Source organism: Bubalus bubalis, chromosome 18 (assembly GCF_019923935.1).
Source record: "Bubalus bubalis isolate 160015118507 breed Murrah chromosome 18, NDDB_SH_1, whole genome shotgun sequence".
NCBI lineage: Eukaryota > Metazoa > Chordata > Mammalia > Artiodactyla > Bovidae > Bubalus > Bubalus bubalis.
In genome coordinates, this window is record NC_059174.1 from 36,376,408 (window position 1) to 36,392,744 (window position 16,337).

At 41.7% G+C, this 16,337-nt stretch overlaps 1 protein-coding gene and 1 long non-coding RNA gene across 4 annotated transcripts in view; one reads left to right on the forward strand and one right to left on the reverse strand.

Moving 5' to 3' along the window:
- Positions 1–7,642, reverse strand: part of NQO1 (NAD(P)H quinone dehydrogenase 1) — a 17,639-nt gene extending 9,997 nt beyond the window's left edge. The window contains exon 1 of one of the 3 annotated variants that reach the window (XM_006047604.4): positions 7,486–7,642. In XM_006047604.4, coding sequence (XP_006047666.1) covers positions 7,486–7,492 — 7 coding nt within the window. In that variant the 5' untranslated portion in view covers positions 7,493–7,642. Of the gene's footprint in view, positions 1–4,388; positions 4,594–7,485 lie in introns of those variants that run through there. The other 2 variants (XM_044932114.2, XM_044932115.2) reach the window with 2 other exon arrangements.
- The window catches only part of LOC123330433, a 19,005-nt gene continuing 7,334 nt past the window's right edge, over positions 4,667–16,337 (forward strand). The window contains exon 1 of the long non-coding RNA XR_006546368.1: positions 4,667–4,929. This is a non-coding gene — a long non-coding RNA (uncharacterized LOC123330433). The remainder of the gene's footprint in view (positions 4,930–16,337) is intronic.

Genomic DNA, 16,337 nt, shown 5'->3' on the forward strand with positions numbered 1-16,337 from the left:
CAGCCATCTCATTCTCTGTCGTCCCCATAAAATTATCGCCTTAGAAATCTCATATAAAGTGTTAGAGGTCAGTACAGTGGTTATCCTCTGTCAGGGAATAATGACCGGAAGGAGACAAAGCACCTGGGGTGCTGTCTGTGTTCTATTTTTTAAAATATGTATTTGGCTTTGCTGGGTCTTAATTGCAGCACTTGGGAATCTATGATCTTCATTACAGCTTGGAGGATTGTTTTGGCCATGTGGGATCTAGTTCCCGGACCAGGTATCGAATCCGGACCCCATTCATTGGGAGCAGAGTCTTAGCCACTGGACCACCAGGGAAGTCCCCTGTTCTATTTCTTGAAATGGATGCAGATTATACAAGCGTGTGTTCAGTTGGTGAAACTTCACTTAGAACTTGTGCACTTTCCAGTGTGTCTATTATATTCAATACAAGTTTCCCACTTACCACACACAGCAACGACTTACTGGCAGATTAAAGATCTAAATTTTAAAAACTGAAACTATTAGGCTAGCATGGGATGCTCTATGTACTCTGCTTATGTCTCATTTTTAATTGAACATCAAGGGACCACAGTATTTAAATTATAAACTCTGCCAACACCTTTATCTAGAGGCTTGTTGTCATTTTTGTCTTTTATGAAATTTTTGTTGCCAAGAAAGGCAGGATTACATTTTTCTCTTCTAGACTGAGTTGGTGTAGTGTATCATTGGTTATCAAAATACTCATAGCTTTGGGACTTTGAAATGGTAAATATTCACGATTTGTGAAAAAAGCATGACACATAACTGTATAATCTTAATTATAAAAAAATGCATGTTTAATTGGATAAATATGCAAGTAGGACCTAGAAAGGACACATCAAAAAGTAAACTGATTAGGGATAACTTTTTTTTTTTTGCTTCTTGTGTTTTTTTGTTTCCTATTATGCATATGTTAACTTTTAAGAAATGTTATTTTTAAAACCTTAAAAAAAAAAGTATGGGACGAAAGGGAGAAGCTGTATAACCTCTGGACAGAGGCTACTTTTTAGGAAAGACTACAGCTTCTGAAACCATGAAGGAAAAGTTTGACAGATAAAGCCCCAGAAACATTAAAAATTGTGTTTAATGAAAGTTTCCAGAAACAGAGTCAAAAGACAACCAGGAGAAGATATTCACAACTCTTACCAAAAAGAGTTAAAATCCACCCCCCCAGTTCAGTTCAGCCGCTCAGTCCTGTGCAACTTTTTGCGACCCCATGAATCGCAGCACGCCAGGCCTCCCTGTCCAACACCAACTCCCGGAGTTCACTGAGACTCACGTCCATCGAGTCAGTGATGCCATCCAGCCATCTCATCCTTTGTCATCCCCTTCTCCTCCTGCCCCCAATCCCTCCCAGCATCAGAGTCTTTTCCAATGAGGCAACTCTTTGCATGAAGTGGCCAAAGTACTGGAGTTTCAGCTTTAGCATCATTCCTTCCAAAGAAATCCCAGGGCTGATTTCCTTCAGAATGGACTGGTTGGATCTCCTTGCAGTCCAAGGGACTCTCAAGAGTCTTCTCCAACACCACAGTTCAAAAGCATCAATTCTTCGGCGCTCAGCTTTCTTCACAGTCCAACTCTCATATCCATACATGACCACAGGAAAAACCATAGCCTTGACTAGACGGACCTTTGCTGACAAAGTAATGTCTCTGCTTTTGAATATGCTATCTAGGTTGGTCATAACTTTCCTTCCAAGGAGTAAGCGTCTTTTAATTTCATGGCTGCAGTCACCATCTGCAGTGATTTTGGAACCCCCCAAAATAAAGTCTGACACTGTTTCCACTGTTTCCCCATCTATTTCCCATGAAGTGATGGGACCAGATGCCCCCAAGATGCCTACAAATAATTAGAAAAAGACAATGCAATAGAAAAATAAGGATAGAGAAGGAAATTACAAAAAAAACAATAAACAAATGAGAAGGTGCCCCGCCAGGCCTGTGAGGAAGAACAGATTAAAATGAGACATCATTATTTACTGATCGATTGGCAAAACAACTTAAAGACAAATTACATCAAGGGCTATTAAGAGTGCATTAAACCTGGCACATTGCCAGTGGGAAAATGCATTGCCTCAGCCTTTGGTGAGAGTAATCAAGCTGAATCTTTAGACATTTTAAAGACACATAAATCTTTGATCTAGTTGTCCAACTTCGGGGAATCTGTCCTACAGACTGTAAGCATCAGGATAGATGAGCAAGGATGTGTACTGAACCCTTGGACCCTTGTAGTCATTAGCAAAAATTAGACATAACCTCAATTGCCTATTTATGGAGCACATTTGAATAAATTTTATGATACTACTGGAATGCGAAGTCAAGTGGGCCTTAGGAAGCATCACTATGAACAAAGCTAGTGGAGGTGATAGAATTCAAGTTGAGATATTTCAAATCCTAAAAGATGATGCTGTGAAAGTGCTGCACTCAATATACTAGCAAATTTGGGAAACTCAGCAGTGGCCACAGGACTGGAAAAGGTCAGTTTTCATTCCAATCCCAGAGAAAGGCAATGCCAAAGAATGCTCAAACTACTGCACAATTGCACTCATCTCACATGCTAGCAAAGTAATGCTCAAAATTCTCCAAGCCAGGGTTCAACAGTATGTGAACCATGAACTTCCAGATGTTCAAGCTGGTTTTAGAAAAGGCAGAGGAACCAGAGTTCAAATGGCCAACATCCACTGGATCATTGAAAAACTAGAGAGTTCCAGAAAAACATCTGCTTTATTGACTATGCCAAAGCCTTTGACTGTGTGGATCACAACAAACTGTGGAAAATTCTGAAAGAGATGAGAATACCAGACCACCTGACCTGCCTCCTGAGAAATCTGCATGCAGGTCAAGAAGCAACAGTTAGAACTGGACATGGAACAACAGACTGGTTCCAAACAGGAAAAGGAGTATGTCAAGGCTGTATATTGTCACCGTGCTTATTTAACTTATATGCAGAGTACATCATGAGAAACACGGCTGGATGAAGCACAAGCTGGAATCAAGATTGCCAGGAGAAATATCAATAACCTCAGATATGCAGATGACACCACCCTTATGGCAGAAAGCAAAGAACTAAGGAGCCTCTTGATGAAAGTGAGAAAGGAGAGTGAAAAAGGCGGCTTAAAACTCAACATTCAGAAAACTAATAAGATCATGGCATCTGGTCCCGTCACTTCATGGCAAATAGATGGCGAAACAATGGAAACAGTGACAGACTAAGGTCTGTCTAGGCAAACCTTTGGTTTTTCCTGTGGTCATGTATGGATGTGAGAGCTGGACTATAAAGAAAGCTGAGCACAGAAGAATTGATGCTTTTGAACCGTGGTGTTGGAGAAGACTCTTGAGAGTCCCTTGGACTGCAAGGAGATCCAACCAGTCCATCCTAAGGGAAAACAGTCCTGAATATTCATTGGAAGGACTGATCCTGAAGCTCCAATACTTTGGCCACCTGATGCGAAAAACTGACTCATTTGAAAAGACCCTGATGCTGGGAAAGATTGAAGACAGGAGGAAAAGGGGACGACAGAGGATGAGATGGTTGGATGGCATCACCAACTCAATGCACATGAGTTTGAGTAAGCTCCGGGAGCTGGTGATGGACAGGGAAGCCTGGTGTGCTGCAGTCCATGGGGTCGCAAAGAGTCAGACATGATTGAGCGACTGAACTGAACAGAATATTATGCTGTTACCAAGAATGAGTTTGCTGCATGTATTGATATACTGAAATGTATACATGAATGTATACATGAATACTGCATGTATTGATCACCCTGAAAGATATCCGGGATATATCACTAAATGTTAAAATGGGGACTTCCCTGGCGATCCAGTGCTTAAGACCTCCTTCCAATGCAGGGACTGTGGATTCAGTGTCTGGTGGGGGAGCTAAGATCCCATGTGCCTTGTGGCCAAAAACCAAAACATAAAACAAGTAATATTCTAACAAATTCAATAAAGACTTTAAAAAATGGTCCACATTTTAAAAATCTTTATAACGTGAATGTGAATCTACTTTTATAAAAAAGAAAGAAACTCCATATTTGTAGGTAGATCTGCAGTCTATTGCTCTGAAGAGAAAAAGATGTGGCATGATCACAGGACACTGTTAACAGTTTTCTTAGGCAAGCAAGAGGTGGCAAGGGGGTAGACGCAGAGGGGAAGATGAGCTTTTTCTTGGACATCCTTTGTGTTAATAGAGTCGTTAGAACATGCCTGCTTCTGCAACAAGAGCGTGTAAAGGGTGCTTACTACATGCTGAGCATTGTTCTGTAGCTTTTTCAGTAGTCACAGCGACCCTGTGAGGTCAACAGACTATCATTAGGGATGGGAAGACTGAGGCACAGAAACTTTAAGCAGGTTACCCAACTTTACCTGTTAAGTGGTGAAGCTTGAAAATATATAGAGAGAAATCCACACAACAACATGCAGGGCACGGGGAAGAGTACCAGAGAAAGGAAGTTTACCATCCTCCTGAAGTTGGAGCTACAATTTCATACCTTACTAACTCTTCAAAAGCAGTGACTGTGGGTGGAACTGAGGAGAGAGTACACCTGCAACTTCTTATAGTGTTGTTTGAAGAAAATTAAGGCACCTGTAAGCCTTTAGGCCTCTCCCTGATTTCAGTATTAACCACACCTGGTGTAGGCATCTCCCATTGGCTTAAACTCAGTCATGTGTAAGCTTTAGGTTCCTGCTTGTCAAAAAAGAGGATTCCCAAGCTTGGCCTGGCCTTTTGGACTCCATAAACTCAGATTCGGTGGGGTATAAATTTGGTGATGATTTAAATGCTACAGAAGTGATTTAGTTTCTTCTGATGTGGCCTGGGAAAATGGAAAGGAATTCCTGAGGCTGCTTCAACAAATTCTCACCCAATTTCTTATCAACTCATGGACTAAACACTACTGAAAGCAACGTGAGTATATTAAACTCTAACATGCGTTTTCTTTGTGATTTATCTTTGCATTAGTCATATCAGTTTACTAAATACTGCTTTGTCAGTTTTTATTCTCTTGGCTTACTTCTTACCTACATATGTATATTTTAATTTTTAAATTTATATATATATAGTTTCACTTCTTACCAACATTAACAAACATTTTATAAGTAGTAAAACATAAAGGTGATTCCCAGAAAATGAGTAAGTCAAGACATCTATCTCTTGGCTTTCAAAGGGCTTACATCTACTAACTACAGTACAGCCATGACTGTTACCTTCAAAAATAAAAAAAAAAAATAAGATGAGACTCAAACAGGAAGAACATATTCACAAGAAATATAACTAATAGAGCTCAAAATCTGAAATATATAGATTTCTTAAAAACAACCCAGTAGAAAAATGGTCAAAGGTTATAAATGGGCAATCAATAGAACAGTTGTGCATATTTGCTCGAGGTACGGGTAAAGCAAGAGATAAGCCCACCTCTCCAGTTTTCAGGTCATTTTCCATGGCCAAATCTGAGTTTTTTTGGACTTAGAGGGCTCAGTTTCCCTTCCTGCCATTTAACTAGCTACACAAGCTTGACTTTATCAGAATTTACTCAAAGAAAGGCGTAAGACATATACACAAGTAACTAACAGAGGAAAACTGTTCACTTCAGGGCCAGCCCCTCAGGAAAGGCCTTGAGAAGGAGCTGCATTTGAGCTGAGTCTTGGAAGACAAATGGGGTTATTATCAGTACCTCTAATTTACCATTCAGTATAAAGAAATGGCAACCCACTCTAGGACTCTTGCCTGGAAAATTCCATGGACTGATGAGCCTGGTCTACAGTCCATGGGGTCACAAAGAGTAGGACACGACTGAGCGACTTCACTTCACTTTGCTTGTCCTGCTTGTGATTAACCCATCTGCTAGGAGTGAGTATATAACATAGCTAAGCACATATTGTTAATGCCTCTCTCTCCCTGCACCAGTTCCCTTTCAGGTCTCAATCCCTAAGCAATATGCTCCCAGTCCGTCCTCATTTCTCTGTGTCCCCACCATCCTACACCTTCTATTTCCAATCCACATCCACACCAGCCAGCCTTCTTTCCCCTACCTTGAAATGCTAATGTTCTCACGGACCCAGCCTCCCCACCTCGGTTTACTCAGCACTTAGGATGCACCTGGCACCTCTCTAGGCATTTGGGATACATCAACATATCAACACAAAACAAATCTTTGCCATTTCCTACTCCAGAGGATCTTCCCTACTCAGGGGCTGAAGCCGTATCTCCTGCATTGGCAGGCAGATTCTTTACCACTGTGCTACCTAGGAAGCTTAGTACTAGTTATATAAGATCTAAATCTTCCCATTTTCCCTCACTAGCTCCCCCAACCCCCACCCCTTTTTTTTTTTTTTTTTGGTCTGTTACACATAGATACAGAACATTCTATAGGATTGGAGAATGGGGAAATAGTTCTTGCCCTAGTATTTCAAGAGGGGTATTGATGCCCTCCAGACAGCTGAGGTACAAATAACCTAGAGGGAAACAGCCACTAATCTGCAGGCAGAAGCCTTGTCAGCCAAGCCCTACCCCTTAGGCCCTGAAACCTTGGGTGGGCTTCCAGTCCCCAGCTTACCTTAGCCCTTTTCTCTTGAGCACCTAAGTAGTCTGTCAGCTCCAAAAGCAATGTCTTCCCTCACCCACTTACTTTTAGCAAGATGAGGTTGTGTGTTTGTGTGTGTGTTTTCAGAAGGTAGAACTAGGTTCATAGGGAAGGAAATTACAAAAAGGTAGAATTCTGCCTTCTAGGAAGGAAATAGATATCTAGAGTTTAGCTCATATCCAATCTCAGAGTAAGGCTCTCTGGAAAACAGGGATTCCAGCCGCAGCAGGTGTTGCAGCTGGTCCAGTATGTGTGAGAGGCCATTCACACATTAGATTCAAGCTGTGGCCTCCAAGGTCCCCCTACGGTTGACGGTGGAGAAGGGAGGCTCTGTCACTAGAGGAGCACCCAGATCAGGTTTGCCCACTCCACGGGTCACAGTCTGAAAAGTTTCCTAGCCCAGCAGCCTGGAGCTGCTGGGTCTGATGTCCATCAAACTAAAGGAAGCAGCTTCCCCAGCTCAAGCACCCCCACGGCCAGATCTTCCAGTTTTCCTCCAGAAGTTGGGAATCCACCTTTTTAAGTGAAATTGCCTATAATTATTTTAAATGTTAGCAACTTATTCCAAAAGATTTTAAATACTATTAAGGTCAAGAAAGGTGTGCAAGTGGGCCAATTTGGTCTCTGACGGCTGATTCTGACCCTAGAGGGAAGGAACCTTTTGCTTCCAAGGTCAATTCTCTTCTAACCGCCCATCGTAGTTTCTGGGGGTGGGGTAGAAACAGGAGCCCCTCCTCTCCCGGCATCTGTCAGGGCTCATCCAGCGATTCTAATGCCTCCACGTTTCCAGTTTTAAGTCGAGGAAGAAAACTACAAGCTCCTGCTGGGGACAGCAAGGCTACTGGAGTGGTTGGGGGGCGGAGAGGGGGGTGGACACTCACCAGCCATGGCTCCGGCGGTGCGCTGATTGGCTGGTCTGCTGGTTGCCCGGGTGACTCAAGCTGGGGAGGGGTGGAAGGCAAGGCCCTCAGGCTGCTTAGCTAGCTGCCATCTAGAAGGCGTCACCGGTGCTGCCCGCCTCCGAGCGCCTGCTTCTTTATACCCAGTCTAGCTGGCCCGGCCCATAAACTAGGGAGCCAGCAAAGGCGGAGCCGCCGCTCAGGCCCTGGGGTGCAGGGCGGAGCACGCCTTGGCTGAGGTTCTAGGAAGAACTGGCAGTCTGAGTGCAGGCAGGCCTAAGGACCCTTGTGGAAGAAGGGTTCCTAGGGGATAGGGAGTAAGGAACCCATGGGTCTGGGTGGGTGTGGGAGGATGTCTTCTGGACCCTGTTCTGAAACCACCCTGGGACAAAAGGAGGAAGTGTCCGATGGAGTCCGGGGTTCCATTGGGCACACTATCCAGGCCTCTCCTAGCCCCGGGGAATGGCTCTGAATGGAATGGGCCGGTCTGAGAGAGGAAGGCGAAGGACTGCAGTTCTTTAGACTCAGATTCGCTGAGTCATTGTGACTAGACTTAGGATTCTAGGGCTGAGATGACCTGGGAGACTTGCTTCTAGAGAAATGAATTTGTTCCTGCTTTTGCAAGGTTCACATTTTACACTTGCTGGGGCCGGGGGGTGGGGGTGGGGCTCCCCCCCTAGAATGCACTACCCGGGTGCAAACCCCTTCTCCTCATAATCTGGAGAAGAGCTTTTTTTCCTGAAGAGCTAGTCCAAGGCTTGTTACCATCATCAGGGGAAGCACTTAAAGACCAGCCAAAAAAACAAAACAAAACAAAAGACCAGCCAAGACAGATAAAAGTGTAGTGCTGTTTATCCAAAGTCCTACTTAGGACAATTGATCGGAACAAAGTTTTACGTTTTTAAGTTTATCAAAAGTAAAAGTTATAATAAAGTCTTCATCCTACAGAAGGAAGACACTGTCAAAAGGTGAAGGAAAAAAAAACAGAACTTTAAAATACTAACATAACCATCAGAGGGACTTCCCTGGTGACCCTTCCAGTGGTTGGATCACTCTATGCATCCATTGCGGTATGCACGGATTGGATCCCTGGTCTGGGAACTGGATCCCCCGCATGTTAGCCCTGTGCTGATGGAAGAAAAAAGTGTAACCGTCAGAAAATTTACAGGTGATAACTAAGAAAACTCGAGGGAAGAAAAATGGGAAGCACACTAGGGGAAGAAGCAAAATTTAAGGAGATGAGAAAACTCAAGCAATCAAGATAACTTTTATAGTGCAATTTATTAAAAATCCATTTGAAGGCAAAAAGCTTGAACAGATGAAAAATTAAAATGTTAAATAAAGATGGGCTTAGTACTTTTACCAAGCCAAGCCATTTTGCACCTAAAGCAAGAGGAAGAGTTAGTTGAAAGGGATTATTTTGTTTAAAAACAATATTCAGTCGAGTAAGTTTTAAAGCTCTTGCTAGCTTTATTCAACAATTCAGGAATCCGGCAGCATTCAAGACTTAGCAGACAGAAAGGAGTTCTGAGGAGCTGTCCAAATTGAAGAATTTTCTAGGTGAAAGGAAGCAGGAAGAAGAAGTTATGCGAGGCAAAAGGTGGGTTAATTATTGCAAGGTTACATTCCTTTAAGGGATGGCAGGAATCTTTCAGGCAGATTACTGAAGATTCCAGATTGACTAAATTTAAGAGTCCATTTCTGTGAGAACCAAAACTAATTAAGTTGAGGTTTAGTGACCTGAAGCAGCCTAGGCAACTCCATTTTGGGCCTGTTTTGTTTTAAACAATGCCCTCCTTTTGATCAGACTCTCAGCCTGAGAGAAGTAACTTAAAAAGAATTTTTTTAAAGGTTTTAGTGCTACTCCCAGAAAAACTCTGGAATTCTCACAATTTTTTATGAGTCTCTGTGTTATATTCACAACATCAGACACACTTTTTTTGGCTGCACTGTGGACCTGGCGAGATCTTAGTTCCCAGACCAGGAATTGAGGCCAGGGAAATCACTGAGGCTTAACCACTGGACTGCCAGGGAATTCCTATCAGGTTCACTTTAAGTTGTTTTTTTTTCTTTGATTTTCTTCTGAGATTCTTTGGGAAATCCTTGGTTTGGTGGTTAGCAGTTGCAAATATGCATTTAAAACTTTTGAGAAAATACAGCACATGAAGGAGACGACTGATTTTTATAAGGAGGCGTGTCTAGAGTGCACTTGAGAGCCATAGTTCCCAAGACCCAAGCAAGTCAGAATCAAGTAAGTCAAAGACAGACACTATTGAAGGAGGGTCTCTTTTCAAAGTCAGCTGGCTTATCCAGTGATCTTACGTAGCTGAGTCTTAATTTCCTCAGAAGTGTCAGTCCAAGTATAGCAAGTGGTATGGGCTCTACACAGCACAGTTACCCCCTTGCTCAGCAAAAGATACTTGTCTTTCTTTCTGACTTACTTCACGTAGTATGATAATCTCTGATTGCATCTGTGTTGCTGCAAATAGTGTGAGCACACACAGACTATTTAGGAGTTCTGCCCATTTTTTGATGGGGTTATTTGGTTTTTTGCTGTAGAAATATTCTTGGTCCGACATCTTGGAGGAAGCAGTCCACCTTGCAGTTGGCTACTTCTCTTCCTAGTCAATTTGATTTTGAGGTCTCCAGTGTTTGCACAGGACCAGATGTCAGGTAGAGCCTTCTTCAGGCGTGAGATATGCACCCAAGGTTCAACACCTTGTAATTTGACAAGGGTATCAGTGATCAAAAGCACTTGGTAGCACCCTTTTCTTGAATCTGACCTTTGCAAAGCATCAGAATAAAACAGTAGTAGTCTGTAGCCAAAAGACTTGAAAATGCCCATGATTAAAGATTTGATGAGAGTTTTTTTAGTGGAATTAATAAGGAAATTTGGTCATTTATGTGATATACAAATTTTAAGATCATAATTGGAATTAGGATTGATAACATTATACTGCTGCTGCTGCTGGGTCGCTTCAGTCGTGTCCGACTCTGTGCGACCCCATAGACGGCAGCCCACCAGGCTCCCCCGTCCCTGGGATTCTCCAGGCAAGAACACTGGAGTGGGTTGCCATTTCCTTCTCCAATGCATGAAAGTGAAAAGTGAAAGTGAAGTTGCTCGGTCGTGTCCGACTCTTAGCGACCCCATGGACTGCAGCCCAGCAGGCTCCTCCGCCCATGGGATTTTCCAGGCAAGAACACTGGAGTGGGGTGCCACATTATACTAGGATATGTCAAATTTCTAGGAATTTCTATAACACCACCTATATTAACAACATGCATCATACAAATATAATCTAAGAAGGTTCAACTTCTTAACATCACTTCTTTTTTTTTTTTGATAATGCTTCCCAAGTAATATAACAAGTCAAATAAATATAATTAGCTCAACATCTTATCTGGTGAGTGACAAATCCTTTTGATTTTCCAGGGGCCTTTTGGAAAGACTTAAAGTGAGTTTGAGCTTAAAAGACTCCACTTAGGGACCTCCTTGGTGGTCTGGTGGTTAAGACTCTGTTCCCAATGCAGAGGGTCTGGGTTCGATCCCTGGCCAGGGAGCTAGATCCTATATGCTGCGACTAAGACCTGGCACAACCAAGTAAATAAATATTTTTTTTAAAAAGACTCCACTTAGAATTTTTTTAATTGAAGTGTACTTGATTTACAATGTTGTGTTAGTTTCTGGTGTATGGAAGAGTGACTCAGTAATTTGTGTATACAGTCTAGACTTTTTCAAATTCTTTTCCATTATAGTTTATTACAGGATATTGAACATAGTTCCCTGTGCTATATAGTATGACCTTGTTGGTTATCTATTTTGTAATAATTTGTATCTGCTAACCCCAAACTCCTAGTTTTTCCCATTTTCTTCTTTGGTAACTGTAAGTTTGTTTTCTGTATCTGTGAGTCTATTTCTCTTTTGTAAATAAGTTCATTTGTATTATTTATTTTTTAGATTCTACATAAGTGGTATCATGTGATATTTGTCTTCAGCTGTCTGACTTCCTTCACTTATAAGAATCATTGCTGCAAATGGCATTATTTCATTCTTTTTTTGTGGCTGATTAGTATTCCATCGTGTGTGTGTTAAAAAGATTCCACATCTTTTTAATTCATTTAGGCTATGCTGCATCTTCACTGATGCACCGCTTCTCTCTCATGGCAGGGAGCGAGGGCCACTCTCTAGTTGTGGTCGCTCGAGTTGTGACAGGCTCCCTGCTGCAGTGGCTTCCCTTGTGGGGCAGAGGCTTTAGGCGCCCAGGCTTCAGGAGCTGTGGCTTGTGGGCTCAGCAGGTGCAGTTCCCAGGCTCTAGAGCACAGTCTTAGTTGCTCTGCGGCCTGTGGGATCTTCCCAGAAGAGGGATTGAACCCATGTCTCCTTCATTGGCAGGCAGATTCTTTACCACTGAGCCACCAGGGAAGACAGGAAGACCCTTGCATCTTCTTTATTCATCTGTTGATAGGTGTCTGGGTTGTTTCCTTGCTTTGACTGTTTAACGCTGCGATGAACATAGGGGTCGTCTTTTGTGCTATGCTCAGTTGTGTCAGACTCTTTGTGATGGCTCCTCTGTCCTTGGGCTTTCCCAGGTGGGGATACTAGAGTGGGTTGCTATTTCCTCCTCCAGGGGATCTTCCTGACCCAGGAATCATACCTGTGTCTCTTGTGTCTCCTGCATTGGCAGGTGGATTCTTTACCATTGAGCCACCTGGGAAGCCCTAACATAAACTTGACTTGACTTTTAATAAACTTAGGTAGAATAAAAGTATTTAATTTTGATAACTGTAAAGGCATGCATGTTTTCATCAAAACACAAACTAGCTTTTATATACCAAAGATTATTCTAATCACATGAATATGAATAGAGCTCTTTATAAATAATACCTTCTAGAGTTAGAAAAGAATGACTCATTTATAACATATAGACATACATAAACATGCAGACAGAGGCAAATAGGATCTTATGGCTTTTGTTTTTCAATTTTATATGTGGGACAAGTACAATGATGCAAAATCCACTAGTGTAAAATAGAACAGTTGGATCCAAATTGTATTTCTGGCAGATGGACTAAAGTTAAGTTTTCCTTCTCCAATAACTGAAGTTTTTCATTAATATTTGTGGTGAAGATTTTTAAGATTTTTTCACAGGCCTAATTTCCAAATTAGGTCTGGAAGATCCTCCAGAGAAGAGAATGCCAATCCACTTGGGTATTTTTGCCTGGAGAATCCCATAGGCAGAGGAGCCTGGCGGGCTACAGTCCATGGGCTTGCAAAAAGTTGGACACAACTGAGCAACTAACACACTAATTTCCAAATCACCTCCCCCCACACTCCTTCTGATAAGAATTACCTTTGTTTCTAGAGGAGACCAGGTCGAACATTTACATATCACATGGCACAGAAAAAGAATTTAAGTTTCACCAAGAAAGAATTTTGTTCCCCAAGTCCAGAGGTTTTACAATATCTACAAGCCTTTTAGGATGGATAGGAGAGGTTTGGGAATTGGAAGAAAGAAAAGGTGTGGTTTGAATTGCTTCTAGAGGTACATTTCAGTTCTTGTAAAGACTCAATTTGCAATACAAGAACAGTTTGGTTTTTTAAAATATTTATTTTGCTTTGCTGAGTCTTCGTTGTGGCATGCCAACTCTTAGTTGGGTTGAGTGGGATCTAGTTCCTCGACCAGGGATCAAACCCAGGCCCCCTTCATTAGGAGCATGGAGTCTTAGCCACTGGACCACCAGGGAAGTCCTAGTTTTTCACTAATTTTGATTTTAGTTTCCTACTGGATATTTAAAGAAATAACTGGTAAAGTTGACCAGAGAATCTCTTGGAGTCCCGTCAACATGGGAGGTGTCCACGCATGGGCCTCCTTCAAGGGTGGAAATGGGGGCCCTTAAGTTTGATGTGGAATGATTTTGTTGCAGAGAAAAAGCCAGTTCTGACTCCATGCTGGAAACTGTTTCTTTGACTTGCTTTCCATTTCTTTTGTTACTATAATTATACTTAATAGCTGTTTCCTTTAGGAAATGGCAAGTGTCTATCATACAGCTTATCTAGTGCTAATCGGGCAATTCCTGATTGATTACCGTAAGGTTCTGTTTCTGGGAGAGCAGAAACTTTATTTGTTTGGTGATGTGGGACATAGCAAAAGCTATTGTCATATTTTAAACAATTTAGTGTATTAATTTTTTTTCATCCTGGATTTTCTTCACTAATTTTGATTTTTTAAAAAAATATTGCATGATTGGGACTTCCCTCATGGTCCAGTGGTTAAGGCTCCGAGCTTCCACTGTAGGGATAGCAGGTTTGATTCCATGATCAGGGAACTAAGATCCTGCATGCCTTGTGGTGTGGCCATAAATGAATAAATAAATAAGTAAATAAATATTGCATGATTTAGGGAATTCCCTACTAGTCCAGTGTTAGGACTCCATGCTCTCACTGCTGAAGGCCTTGGTTTGATCCTTGGTCAGGGAATTAAAATCCCACAAGCCACGTGGTACAACCAATAATAATAATAATAATAGTAATAAGTTAAAATACCGCATGACTTATATTGATACTGTCTAAAGTTGATAAACCAAGAAATAGAGCACATTATCAGAGTGTAACCACCAGAACCATTAAATACAGTGTTTCACAATATTTCTTCTAGGAATGAAAAGTGACAGAAGATTATTTGTTTATATTTAAGAATGAAAACTTTTAAGGGGTATGAGAGTTTAATGAAGAGTTTGCTACTCAGTAAGTTTTTGGGGGGACATGAGGGTCCGTCTAGTCAGTTCAGTTCAGCCGCTCAGTCGTGTCCAACTCTTTGCGACCCCATGAACTGCAGCATGCCAGGCCTTCCTGTCCATCACCAACTCCCAGAGTTTACCCAAACCCAGGTCCATCAAGTCCGTGATGCCATCCAACCATCTCATCCTCTGTTGTCCCCTTCTCCTCCTGCCCTCAATCTTTCCCAGAATCAGGGTCTTTTCAAATGAGCCAGCTCTTCGCATGAGGTGGCCAAAGTATTGGAATTTCAGCTTCAACATCTGTCCTTCCAATGAACACCCAGGACTGATCTTCTTTGGGATGGATTGGTTGGATCTCCTTGCAGTCCAAGGGACTCTCAAGAGTCTTTTCCAACACCACAGTTCAAAAGCATCAGTTCTTCTGCGCTCCAGCTTTCTTTATAGTCCAACTCTCACATCCATATATGACCACTGGAAAAACCATAGCCTTGTTGGGAACACAGAGTTTTAGCCACTGGACCACCTGGGAAGTACGTCCTTTTCCAAATTCTTGATGCCTTGTGGTATGCTGTGTTTTAAAGTAATGTCTTAAAAAAAAAATAAAGTAATGTCTTGTGTGTGACTTTTCATTTTAAGATGGTGGTCCACAATGTTTATGGCAGCAGAGATGGGTTTCATGGAAGGCAATTATTCCATAGACTCGGGCCGGGGCGGAGATGATTCAGTGAAGCTGGCGATGGGGAGAGGCACATGAAGCTTCGCTCTCTCAACTGCTGCTTCCCACCTGCTCTGCTGCCTGGCTCCTAACAGACCACAGACGGGAGCAGTCTGGAGGTGGGGGACCCCTGTTTTAAGACAGTACTTATTGGCTTGCTGTTATGAAAGATGAGGACGAGTATTTGGACAGTATCCACCAACTCTGCCTTTTCTCCCTCCTATTTTTCCAATATGGTGATACCAAAAACTCTGACTGAATCAGTACTTAGCGTTGATGCTATTATGACAACAGACCAAGCAATGAATTATGATTACGTTTCCTCTCTCCTACAACTTCCTATCTTTCTAGAGCAATATTTGCCTCTCTTTTTTCATGATTTTTCTCTACTGCAAGCACTCACGGTTCACAAGCATGCCATCTAATGTGTAAAAAAAAAAAACAACAAATAGCACACATACCATGAATGCTATTTTTTCATTTGGTGAAATTCATCAGATTTCCTGTCAGTTCTAGTCTTTGGAGAAAGGCACGCTGGATGTCCTGTCTTCCACTTGGGGCCGATCACTCTCTGAGGTCTGCTGCACAGCTGTCTTTCTGGGATTCTTTTTACCTCTGTCTTGTGTTAGAGCCCAACTGTTTCTCTTTTGTTTACTCTTCCCCACCCAACTCAGGATTACTTTCTCCAGTAGTTTCCCCAGAAAGGATAAATGAAAGGTAATTTTTTTGATATATTGCATATCTGACCATTAGATATCAGACCATTTGGTTGTGTGTAGAATTCTATGGTTGTCATGGAAAATCTGATACAATTTGCTTCCTGACCATTTGGATGTAGATCACTTACATTTTTCTCTGTAGGCACCTGAGATCCTTTTATTCCCAGTGTTCTGAAATTTTACCAAAATGAACATTATAGGGGTAACCCCCTCATATGCCCTTATTCTGTATATTACTATGAAATATATGTACACTTATATATTACTATGAAAACCATATTGTATTAATTTGTGCTTTTCTAAATGATCAAAATATACCATGCTAGGCTTATCAGTGGACAGTTCTTCTAATTTCATTATCCTTCATGGAAGAAAAGTCAACAGATTTAATTCCTCCATCCCTGTAGAGTAGGAAATAATGATCATGCAATCACTGAAGACTTACTATGCATCAAGGACTGTTCTAGATATAGTTATATATGTATTAGCTCATGTTAATTCCCAATAAAACCCTTTGAGAGAAGTGTTATTATAACTCATTTTTTAACAGCTTTATTAGGATATATGAGCCATAAAATGTGCCAATTTAAAGTGGCTAGTACAATGGCTATTAGTATATTTTTAGAGTTTTGCTGTGAGGACATTAATCTCATTTTAGAACA